The 13,011-nt window shown below is 37.2% G+C and overlaps 2 protein-coding genes across 2 annotated transcripts in view; one reads left to right on the top strand and one right to left on the bottom strand.

Moving 5' to 3' along the window:
- LOC145684032 (uncharacterized) overlaps nucleotides 1-13,011 on the top strand; it is a 271,555-nt gene that overhangs the window by 91,439 nt on the left and 167,105 nt on the right. The window lies entirely within an intron of this gene.
- The window catches only part of LOC145683599 (neuronal acetylcholine receptor subunit alpha-9-II-like), a 68,430-nt gene that overhangs the window by 19,820 nt on the left and 35,599 nt on the right, over nucleotides 1-13,011 (bottom strand). The window contains exons 2-3 of the mRNA XM_081754940.1: nucleotides 8,312-8,506; nucleotides 862-1,016 (exon numbers count right to left, since the gene is read on the bottom strand). Of these exons, the coding sequence (XP_081611066.1) occupies nucleotides 862-1,016; nucleotides 8,312-8,506 (350 nt within the window). The remainder of the gene's footprint in view (nucleotides 1-861; nucleotides 1,017-8,311; nucleotides 8,507-13,011) is intronic.

Here is a 13,011-nt window from a genome sequence, read left to right on the forward strand (position 1 = left end):
CATTACAATCTTATAAAGATCACCAGCACGTTCCTAATAACATTACAATCTTATAAAGATCACCAGCACGATCCTAATAACATTACAATCTTATAAAGATCACGAGCACGATCCTAATAACATTACAATCTTATAAAGATCACCAGCACGTTCCTAATAACATTACAATCTTATAAAGATCACCAGCACGATCCTAATAACATTACAATCTTATAAAGATCACGAGCACGATCCTAATAACATTACAATCTTATAAAGATCACCAGCACGATCCTAATAACATTACAATCTTATAAAGATCACCAGCACGTTCCTAATAACATTACAATCTTATAAAGATCACCAGCACGATCCTAATAACATTACAATCTTATAAAGATCACCAGCACGATCCTAATAACATTACAATCTTATAAAGATCACCAGCACGATCCTAATAACATTACAATCTTATAAAGATCACCAGCACGATCCTAATAACATTACAATCTTATAAAGATCATCAGCACGATCCTAATAACATTACAATCTTATAAAGATCACGAGCACGATCCTAATAACATTACAATCTTATAAAGATCACGAGCACGATCCTAATAACATTACAATCTTATAAAGATCACCAGCACGTTCCTAATAACATTACAATCTTATAAAGATCACCAGCACGTTCCTAATAACATTACAATCTTATAAAGATCACCAGCACGATCCTAATAACATGACTAACTTATAAGACCCATTAGCGTGCTCCTAATAACCAATAAAAACATGAAAATAAGTTTTACCAGAGTGATAATTCTGTTAATCGGTCAGTTATTTCTATTAACAACAAAGAAGATATAGATGTTTATGACTTACCACATCCAGGATGTTGTACAGGGCAAGAGACAGACTAATAGTGAGGACTTCGTGTGGGGTTCTACTGGGTCTTACGGCCGTACTGTAATTAGTGAGCAGATAATTGACAAGTTTGTATTCGGCAACGCTGCTCTGTACCATTTCCACAACGGACACTGAAAAAAAAAAGAACGGAAAAAGCATTATATATACACATCTGTATATTTAAAGGATGATCCAAAAAGTAGGTATATCCATGATAATGTGAAGTGATGATTGCTGAATATGAAACATTTAGTAACGTTAGTAGCAGTATAGTGTGTATAGTGTGTTGTTTTCATTAGTAGGACTACTCCCCTAACTGAGAATAAATTCTCCCAGTTGAGAGAAGGAGGGAAGGACGTGAAAAGATGAAGGAATAAACTAGTTTCCAGGTTGTGGTTTCAGTTATTTTATATACCTTGTTGGTTTCAGCTCCACAAAATCACCTGTTATACTAAGGACGACCGTAACTATGGAGGTTTTGATTATCTGTTTATAGGACAGACTAATCTAAAGGGGACTGTAACCTACAAAATCTTTTGTTACACTATGAGTGTCTTATGCAGAATTGTTTTGAGGTATGATTAGCGTCATACTAAAGGCCTGACTACTGCAGGAAACATATGTTAGTCGAACTCTTTAGTACGTCACTAATCACGCATCAGAACGACTCTGTATAAAGCGCTGAGATTTTTTCCTGTGACTAGTTTTAAAGGAAACGGGTCTATCATGACAAACAAAGAAATATGGAACACTTGAATAGTAATATTGTGTCCTCTATTACTAAATAACTTTTGTCATACTAAGAAGTTGTTTCCCAATTCGTGTTAGCGTATTTGCCTCTGTAAGGGACAGCAAGGCTGTCATGTTCATAATTTACTATGAACTTTTGTACTATGTGAGTGTTTTCATAGTAAATGTCTTCTTTGAACATGGTTGGATATACCAACTTTTGGATCACCCTATCCCTCTCTCAGGGTGTCCGAGAAATTTCAAAGATGTTAAGAACGGACGTACAAAATGTCTGCATATAATCCTGCATGTAAGTGTACATATCCATTTTTAGCATATTGGGCATGTGGAAAAATTTACTAGATCAGGTTTGCAGGTCAAATACTATATTACTTGCATAAAAACATGCTTTGATAATGCACAGAAATTTTACAGACATCATATATATATATATATATATATATATATATATATATATATATATATATATATATATATATATAAAATTATACATACTGATAAAAGTTTTGTTATTGCATGCAATGTGACAGAATGCTAACCAAAGAGGAACACACCACCGTTGTTTCTGTTCGTCTACGTGGAATGATGTATGAACAGGCGGGGAATAATTTCTATCGTAGGTTTCCAAAATCCGGCCCTACCAAGTTGGCTATCAACAGTCTTGTTTATAAATTCCAGCGTACAAGTAGTATTGCTGAAGACGAAATTCCCGGAAGATCGTTCATAATGTCAGAAGTCGTGCAAAATGTAGAGGAAACAACCGCACATAGCTCAACTGCATCTAGCAGGATACAAGTGGAAGGGAGCTTAGCACTTACCGTAGCGCTGTGTGAACTTTCCGTTACATGTTGCACAAACGTGCATATCATATCTAGGTTATGTACAAGTTTGAAGCTGAGGATTATGCCTCGACGAGCTATATGTTATGACCTCCTACAAGCCGCGGAGCATGATAATTTGATGCAGCACATTTTGTTTAGAGACGAGGTAAAATTTCTCATCTGTGGGCATGTGAATAGATATAGCTAATTGTGGGATCTGTGCAGCGGAATAATAATAATAATAATAATAATAATAATAATAATAATAATAATAATAATAATAATAATAATAATATGTTGCAGTGGTAAAGAACGATTTATACGGTAAGTGAATGTGTGGTTGAGGGTGTCACGTTCAAAAGTATACGGGCTCTTCATTTTTGCAGAACAATCTGCTACTGAAAATACGCACCTGGATATGTTGCGACAAGTTTTAGAGCTCTAATTGGTAAATGATGTGATTGTGGATACAGTGGCGTTTCAACAGGTTGGATCACCTCCCTATTTTGCCATAATTGTTCAGGACTTACTGAATCAAGCTTTACTCAGAAGATAGAACTTCCTATGATGCAAGCTCCCCGTTCCTCAGACCTTATAATCTTAGACTTTTTTGCATGTTGGTTTGTCATGTCAAAAGCGTAAAATATGAAGATTCAGAGCGTTCAGTACCTAACAGAAGGGATCAGAGCCGCGGTTGCTGCGATTACATCATCTATGCTAGAGAACATTTTTCGATCTGTAGTCAAGCCTTGGAGGTTGTGTCTAGAAATTGGGAGACATCACCTTCAAATGTGTTGAAATTCTATGTTTTGACATTAGTAACCACTACCTCCCTGCTTATTGTGTAATATGTGGCATGCATATCACTTGTTCATTGTTTCTTCACGAAAAAATTTTTTATTCACTACTTTTAAACAATTTATGCCAAAAACAGAATGAACGATGCCAAGTTAACGTACTTGAAAAAAATCTGGAAATCGAAAATAAACTATGCAGATCATTCGTTCATAATTTGTTCACGATTGTTCACATAAAATTTTGATTGATTGATTTTTGAGTTTAACGTCCCTTTCAGTAGCGAGGCTATATGAGACGTGAACCTACTGATTAACGTGGAATCCGAACCACATGAGTTCCCGCCGGGAATCGAACCAGTGGGTAGTGCTAATGTCACGTATCTCAAAAGTACAATAAAATAAAAATTAATCATACATATTCACGATTGTTCACATATAATGATGATTTCATTTTTTTAATGATTTGTAAACAATTCATATCAAGAACAAAATAGACGCTGCCAACGTTATGTAGCAGAACTCATTTTTAGGAATATAATTAAACCACGTAATTTGTTTTTCCTTTTTTTCAAATTTATTAACATAAAGTTTTGTTTGTTGACATTTTAAAAACAATTTATTAATAAATAAATAAATAAATAAAATGAGAGGTACGAGCAATACAAACAAACTTACAGGATGTTCTCTGAAAACTTTGCCCTAACAAAGTTCCCTTGTGAATTTTTTCATAAGAAATTATTTATGCAATATATTGGAGTTTTGTTTATTATTTGAGAAAATTGTAAAATAAATATAAAATCACCTCCGAGGCTAAACTATACTTTGTTGATATTTGTGTAGGAAGTAATTTATTCGGTATTCTAAAGTTATTAATAAAATGTTTGTATATGAAATGTGAACAAAATCGCTTGAGATGTTTTTGAGAAAATTGTCGGAAAAGAATTCGCTCCCAGGAATGAATTACGGTTCGTTAATACTTCCCAGAAAAAATGAATTATACATACCACTGTACATGGTGGTTAATTGATATATGAAATACATATGACTACCCTATTTGCCATGCTGTTCATGAAAGAGTTCATAAGTTCCACGGGTATGTTGTCCCATTCTTCCTTTAGGGTAGTTTTCAGGTCCTGAACAGTCAAAGGTGGTGGATTCCTCTGTACAACTCGTCGTCCAAAGGTATCCCAGGTATGCTTAAGCATAAATTATTTATACAGTTTGAAAAGGCTATATTTTCGAAAGTATGACAGGTACACACATGAAAGATATACGAAAAGGACCACAAACTCAAGTTTATACACCTTCTAGAAATGTTCAATATGTGCCTCTTTGGTGACACGACACACGTCCAGACGATACTCAAGCTCATTCCATACATTTCGAACACTGATTCATTCTTTGAGCTCGACTAAGGATTGCGGTAGTGAGGGTACGTAAACAAGGTCATTAATGTACCCCCCACAGGAAGAAGTCGCAAGGGTGTTAAATCAGGAGATTTGGGAGGCCAGGTGCTTTTCCCTTTACACAAGTAGCCAGGTTCCTTGACTTGCCGATATCACTGCAAAATGCTTTGTTTACATGGCGGTTTTTTTTTTTTCATGCTCTCTTCTGAAAGTGCGTTGCACAGCTATAATAGACGAACATCTGGCATATTGAAGCACACGAAAACTTTTTTTCTTGCTTTCCTTTAATTTTCGACAGGTACTAACTTCGTACTGCCACAGTGCACACTGTCACACCCGATCGGAAAGATAATGGACTCAGGCTGTCACACAGTACATACTTGGTGAGTTTGTGGTTCTTTTTATATATCTTTCACGTGTGTACTACTCTTGAAAATATATCTTTTTCAAAACGAATGAATCATTTGTGCTAACCCTGTATAAGCAAAATCGCTAGAGACGTTTTCGAAAAATTGCATTTTGTTTTCTTTCTATAAATTTCCCTTATTTTTTTGGAGTAAAAAGAAAATTCAGACCTGAAAAATAGTTCTGCTTCGTCAACTTGGTACCGAATATTTTTTCTTTCATTTCTTTTCTTTTTTTCTTTTTTCTTTTTCTTTTTTTGCTAATAATTGTGCGTAAATTGTTTAAAAATCGTCAGAAAGTGAAACTCTTATGTGAATAATTGTGAACAAACGGACTACGGCTTATTTTTGTAGACTTTCAAACTATGCTAAACGTAATTGTCGGAAGTGTCGAAAATCTTATATAGAATGGCTATGTCCGTCTGTTTGTCTGTCGGCAAGTATCAGAGCAAAAACAGTCAGAGATATTGAGAAACTTTTTTTTTTTTTTTGAATCGATTCAGCTTCTGAAGAATCCCTCTGTTAAGCACCTATTCAAATCGGAAATTTGAGCTCCTCCGTGGCTAAGTGGTTAGCATAAGCGCCTTTGGCGCGGGAGACCCGGGTTCGATTCCCGGCGGGAGCTCATGTGGTTCGGATTCCACGTTAATCAGTAGGTCCACGTCTCATATAGCCTCGCTGCTGAACGGGACGATAAACTCAAAATCAACTCAAAACGGAAATTGTAGAAATCGTCCATTTACAATTTCGCTGTTTATCGCCATAGAACAGAATGGTAATAGCAACAAGCGGATTTTTGCTATCGATTCAGTGTAACGAGAAGACATACTATCACTAGCCGCAATACTCTATGGAAACCGGAAGTGGTTGAAATTTACTAGTACTTCCTGTTTCAATACTTATTTTCATAGAGTGATAATAGTAAGATATTTCGAAAAGCGTTTTTCTTTTTTTTTTTTTTTTGACAGACTCAGCGTTCCAAGAATAAGTTTTCTCTTGACTTTCATCTATCTGTTGAAAATCTACGATTTTTTTTTTTTTTACAATACTAATCGCACGGATATAGATAGCGACAAGGAGTTTTTTTTTTTAAATATATGAATTCAATACAACAAGAATATGTTTCACTTCCGATTTTATTTCTTTATTGCGACTAGAAGTCATAGACTTCAATTAGCACTTCCGGTTTCAATATTAAGCTCAATAGAGCCAAAGCAGATAGAGAATTATGGCCTTTTAATTTAAAACAGGTTCTATCTTTGACCGTATTTCTCTATTGCAACCTAGTCTACTGTAGTTTAACAACTATGAAAAGAAACTCACTTGTTTTATTTTTTCAAATGTTTTCTACCACTTGAACTTGCCAGCTCCTATTTTATTTTTCGCATACATTATTGACAAATCAACAGACAAAAAACTGCATGTAGACAATCGTGAACAAAACAATGATCTGCATGGCTTATTTTCGATTTCCGAAAATGGGTTCTACTAGGTTCACGCACATCACTATTTGTCTCTTTGTTAAGAATTATTTGCACTATGTATAAATTTTGCATTACTTAGGTAGTATAGTAATTATAATTTGCAAAATAGCAGTGGTAAACGTAAGATACCTCGCGGCTAAGCGGTTAGCGTACACGTCTTTGGCATAGGAGCCCGGGTTCGTTGAGGTGAGTTGATTTTTAGTTTATAGTGTCCCTTTCAGCAGCGAGGCTATATGAGACGTGGATCTACTGGTTAATGTGGAATCCGAACCACATGAGCTCCCGTCGGGAATCGAACCCGGGTCTTCCTCGCCAAAGGCGTGTTCGCTAACCGCTTAGCCATGAGGGAGCTCTGGGAGCCCGGGTTCGATTTCCGTTAGAAGTTCATGTGGTTTGGATCTCACGTTAAGCTTTACGTTCACATTTCATATATTCTCGCTGCTAAAAGGAACGTAAAGCTCAAAATCCAATCCAATCTAACAGTGGTAATCACAAAATACAAAAAAAAAAAAAGTATATATTCGCTTATGGCAAAAACTGCAAAGAAACACTCCCAAAAGAAAAAAGAAAGATGTTTGGTCATCAGAAACGAATGCGAGAACTATCCCTCCATGCTATTGAAATGTGACCGATAGTAAGCGAAAGAAAAATTACTAAATTCTCGAAACTACCAAAAACACTTTCACTCATGTGAAGGATATCTGTACTTTTTCCTCCATCACCACCTCTATCAAAAACTTATCCTAGATGGCAGAACCATGAGGAATGAACTCTGTTTTTCATGATATGCGCCTATAGACAGTTTCCCCAATTCATGGTTGGTGGCAAAGGTTACAAAGGAAATGAATTATTGGATTGTACTGTACCTAGAAGAAATCGCTCTTAACCTAACCACTTGAGAAAAATGTTGCAACCATTATCGGAAATACTTCTGGCGCCGCACAACTGTTTTTTTATTATTAAGTTTTCAAATAATATCTATTTTATGTGTTTACAAACAGCAAACAAAAATAATGTATCAAACTGTCGTTTAGTTTATTGGTCCGCTGTGTTATTTTGTTTATTCTTTTGCTACAATATTTTCTGTTGCATTGTTGTCCTAAATAACGCAATGTATGAATTTTATTTTTTTCCCTTTCCTTCCCTCCACAAATAGGAAATTAAAATACATTGCAAATATTTGTGCAGGGAAAATAGTAAGTAGATCGAAGGAATAACCTAAAGAGAAAACATGAAAACTGGCTTGGCTGTCAGTAATCCAATAGACATGCTAGTATTGATTTATAATATAACGAAGTCTTTAACCTTGTAAAATAACATTATTGCCTCGTAACAAATGCTTGCCATAGAACTAACTTTCTGAATAAAAATTTATACAGTGCGTTCCACAAACAACACTAAGGCCCGTCTTCTGAAGAAACCAAGGCAGATAGAAACATGAAACCTTTTGTAACATGTAAGGGACATAAAAAACAACATTATGCTGATGAGGAGAATCCCCCATGAAGGGGGCCAAGGGAGTTACGGGGGTAACTCCAAAATCTTAAATAGCAAGCCCCATCGTGTTGTAGCTCGTTTAAAAGGTAATCACATGTAGAGACAAGTTCTGGAAACTGCATGTCGCTAGCATGTCTCTAGCCAACATGGCGGCCACACGTAAATTATGGCCGAAAAACATTGCAAAGCTGTAAGAAGAGAGGAACATGGTACCGTTTAAAACATACTACATTAACGCAGGAGATGCTCGAAGTGTGCGCCGCGCACCTGCTGGCAGTAATGTAAACGTTGGACGAACTCCTCTGGAACATGGGTAAAAGTAATTACCGGTATGGAATGACATTTGAGTCACCGTTGTTATTGACTGTTGAGGATGCACAGTCTGCTCCGCCAACACTTTCATCTGTGTCTCCTCCGTAGAAATACTAGGGTTTCGAGGCTTTGGGGCATTGGTCACACTACCTGTCGTAAAGAATAAATGTCGTACAAAAGGAACACTAATCGGGTTGCGCACGTATTGTTCATTAAACAATCATGTTATTGCAATGTACGAACGATTTGTAGCACCAAACAGTAACACAATTTAAATTTTCTGTTCAAGAAACCACATTATCTCTGCAATGTAGGAGGGTCAAACGCACCAGCACAAACATACGTGTATGGCCTTCAGATCTATTGCTCCAGGTTGTAATGTAGAGCATTGTTGGTCGGAAAACCACATCTGATAGTGGTGCACGAGTAAACAAAATGACTTTGCTCAAGTACATATGTTTAACACCAAAGTGTCACCACGGGTATCTCGTCCTCATGAACTACATCTCCTCGCCCACAAGGGTAGCAGTTCGACAGTAACGCAGTGGTAACGCATGCGCTCAGTACACGTGCGGTCCGGGGTCCAAGCCTCGTAAGGTTCATTTTTTCGTGAATGTTATGGTAGTCTCCCTTCTATCCGTATCAGTTCAATTTGCATGTATTGTATTTGCAACACTCTTCCAATGCTGAAAGTGTGGTACTCCCATGGGGAATTGACTCCGATGTCCGCCTCCTCAACGAAAGGGCCACCCGCGACTGTCCGACTCGCGGAAAATATGTTGCGAAAGTAGCCGTGCCGGGCACCGGCAAAAAGGAAGACACGAAAATGAAAACTTGTTGACTAAAATAAAAGAAAGGGAAGTTGAATCTTGATTGTTGCTTTAAAATATGAATTTCAAACGAGGTACCACAGGATGGGGGTTTGCTATTTAAGATTTTGGAGTTACTCCCCCCGTAACTTCCTTTGCCCCCTTCATGGGGGATTCTCCTTATCAGCATAATGTTGTCTTTTATGTCCCTTACATGTTATGAAAGGTTTCATGTTTCTATCTGCCTTCGTTTCTTCTGGAGACGGGCCTTAGTGTTATTCGTGGAACGCACTATACGTCTAATCTTAAAAAGTAATTACCAGTGTTCATAAATTGAAAGAAGTTCACCTAAGTCTACTGAAAGTTTGGTAACAAAATTAAACTAATCGGGGAAAAAGAGAATTCTAAAGGCAAAATGCTGAAAATTATGGAAATCGGAGATTTGAATTCCACACCGAATTTTATGACCCGGTTTTATTTTCGATACTTTATTGGCAATAGTCTGCAACTTTCAATTTCCTTCAGTTTCTTTTTGGGGTCACGGTGGCTCAGTGGCACCTCTCGTGCGGTGGATATCTGTTCGATCCCTTGCCAAGTAAGTTTAGGGGAACAATATCATCTGTGAATTTCCTCGGGGTACTCCCGTTTCCTCTTACACTTCCATTCCGCCGATTTTTGTAATATCATTCGTCTCCCTTAGCCTAAAGAACATAATTGTGGGATGTTAAACTGAAAGATTTCATTTCATTTTCATTTTTTCAATTTTTTCGACGTTCTCATTTCCTGAGACCTTCGCCAAATGACACGTCCCTCCCAAAAATAGTGCTGTAAATTTTAATGCTACTTTTTAATTGTGTTCGTATTTTAAGTAATAATAGTAATAGTTCTAAGTCTCACATAAGAGGCAGACAAAAAGGTATAATAATTGAGTACCTTTAGTGTACGACATATTTCATATGTTTCCATCTGAAGAGGAGATAAAAGTACATGTTCTTTTATTTATTTATTTATTTAGTTTGTTACTGGATGTCCCTTATGTAGAAAAAATAAAATGAAATCTTTTAGTTTTACGTCCCACGGTTATGCCGGTTAGGCTAAAGGAGACGGTGATGATGAGTAATAAAGTGGTGGAATGAAGGAAGTGGGAGGAAATGGCAGAACCCCGAGAAAACCCACGCACACGGTGTTTGTCCATCACAAGGTTCACTTGGCGGAGGCTGGGATAGAACCCGGAACCCCAAACAACAGAGGTGAACGCTCTACCACTGAGCCACCGCGGCCCCTTCCTTATATAGAAGTCTTGGTAAATATTCTACCTACACCAACATTACAACTGAATTTTCATTTTATTAGTTTTCCAAACTATACCACACATAAGTATAGGAGGTATCATACAACCGTTATATCCGTTCGACCGTCTGTCATGGGGTAGAGCAAAAAAGTAAGAGATAACGAGAAAGAGCTTTTTGATATGAATTCAGCGTCTCTAAGTAGGTTTCGCTCAACCTTTACGCCTCTATTCAAACCAGAGAAGTGCTGGAAATCTTTGATTTTTGCTTTCAGTACTGTACACCATAGTGAAAAATAGTAATAAATAGCGAGAAGCAGTTTTTTTAAACTTATAGTTTACAGTGACGACGACGACTGCTGTAGGCTGGACTCTACACTAATCATCCCTAGTAGCAAAGACAACTTGCAAACCGCTTCTTGTAAGCTTGAATTGCAAGTCGGCCAATCTTGCATCCAGCTTGATTAGAAAATTTGCATGCATGCCGTAAGCTAGATTCCAGTAACGAGGTTACGTAAGGGCAACCTTTCATTTATAGTGTTGCATTTGAGCTTGATGCAAGCGTTATACAAGTCAAGTCAAATCAATAGCCAATGAACGGCCAGTGATGCCATGACGCTATGCTTTGTGAAGAATAAAAACCATCCCTTGAAAGTATAACAAAAGGCAGATTGTATGAAAGCATGCGTTTGAAGTGCAAGTGTAGAAAGCCAAAAGCCAGGCACGCAGCAATAGGCCGAATGCTTTCTTGCTACGTGAGAAAACGTGAAACAACAAAAGTGCAGCCAAATTTGGAAGACATGGTGGATGAACGATAAAAAAACAGCATTTAGAGGACTATAACATGAACATACGAAACAGTAACAATAATAAAAACAAAAATAAATAAATACAATTATGACGACAACAGAAACAACAAAACGAAGGTTAGCTGCAATCCGACAACACTGCACTCTCAGGAAATGTTATCTGTGTAGCGCGAGAGATGACACTGGCAAAATTTCATAAGCGGGGGTTGATGAGTAGGACACACCCTCGCGTTATATTGAGTTCTGAAATTGGTTGAAATAGGTCAAGCTTCACGATTCCTTGCGATCACTGCATGAATAGGTTCCATATCCGACTTTATTTCTCTAGTACAATCGCAAGCAACCTTTTCCAGTTTCAATATTGATATTCATAGATCAAAAATGGTAACATATTGCAAAAAAAAAAAAAAAAAAGGAGTTTTGATATGGATTCAGCACTCCGAGAATAAATTTCGTTTGGACCTAAATCTTTCTATTCAAACCGGAAGTGATGGAATCGTTGAAATTTTCGAATTTTGGTTTCAAGATTGATCGCCATAATGAAAAAGTGGTAGTAGGTAGAGGAGTAGCTCAGGGGAGTAATGCTCCCGGAAGTAGGAACGAAAAACACAGTTCTGATTGGTTGGAGTTATCCATTTCTTGCCACATTGCATTCAAATAACAGAAATCAAACGAGTGTTGTCGGTCTTCGTGGCTGAGTTGGCTAGCGCTATATGCCAATAACGAAATTCTCTTTTGACGTGAGTTCAAACCCGGCTCAAATTAAGTTTTCTTTTTTTACATTTTATAACACTTTTTAAATTAAAATAAGATGAAACTAGTACTCAAAAAAGTGATTTACTTACTTTTGTGCAGATAAGTAGTAGTACTAGTAGTAGGAACGGGTTAGAACTCCACAGGGCTCGTTTTGTTCCCCTTGTACTCCATGATATAAATTTTGTGATTACTTAAAACAGCTGGCTAGGATAGCGCGAAAAACAGCTGGCTAGAGTAGGGCGCGAAAAAACGTACTTCCGGGAGCATTACTCTCACGAGCGGGTCGTGTAGGTAGTCAGAAGCAGGTTTTTTAAAATAGGGATTCGGCACTACACGGGTATGTTCCATCTCCGGCTTTTTAAAATTCCTCTTATGCAACCGGAAGTCATAGAAATTTGTTACTACTTCCGGTTTCAATTTTGATTACCTTAGACCAAAACTCTTAAGAGATAGCAAGAAATAGATTTTAATATATGGACTCAACGTCCAAAGAACAAGTTTAATCTCATTTTTTCTTATATCGAAATCAAAAGTAGTAGAAGTTAGTACAATATTGATTGCTAGAGCTTTTCTATTTCAAGCGTGTCCCCTGCTGGTGCTGCTGTCGATGTGAGTTTTACCGTACCTCCCTTGAAAGAGCAGGGACAAGTTGCTGTGGTTGAGGTCCTTCAATAGTTGGATGCGAACATGGTTATCACATTGAAATTTTCCGAAAACCTTCGCTGTGCACTGTCTTGTTAGCTATTCTACGTAGCTTACGATTTCACTCGCCAAGACCAAACGACTGAATGACAAATTAGTATCACAGCCGAGGTCATTCACTTCTTTGCCCAAAACAAAGAGAAAGTTTCCTCCGTAAGAGAGCAGAGGGGATGGGGACGAAGTATGTTTTACATATTTTCTGAGGGCACACTTGAAATAGAAAAGCTTTAGTGAGAAATGATTTTTTAATATAGATTTAGCATCAGAAAACATGCTCCATTTCTGACCATA

The sequence above is a fragment of the Thermobia domestica genome, chromosome 4 (assembly GCF_964235325.1).
Source record: "Thermobia domestica chromosome 4, izTheDome1.hap1.1, whole genome shotgun sequence".
In the NCBI taxonomy this organism is placed as follows: domain Eukaryota; kingdom Metazoa; phylum Arthropoda; class Insecta; order Zygentoma; family Lepismatidae; genus Thermobia; species Thermobia domestica.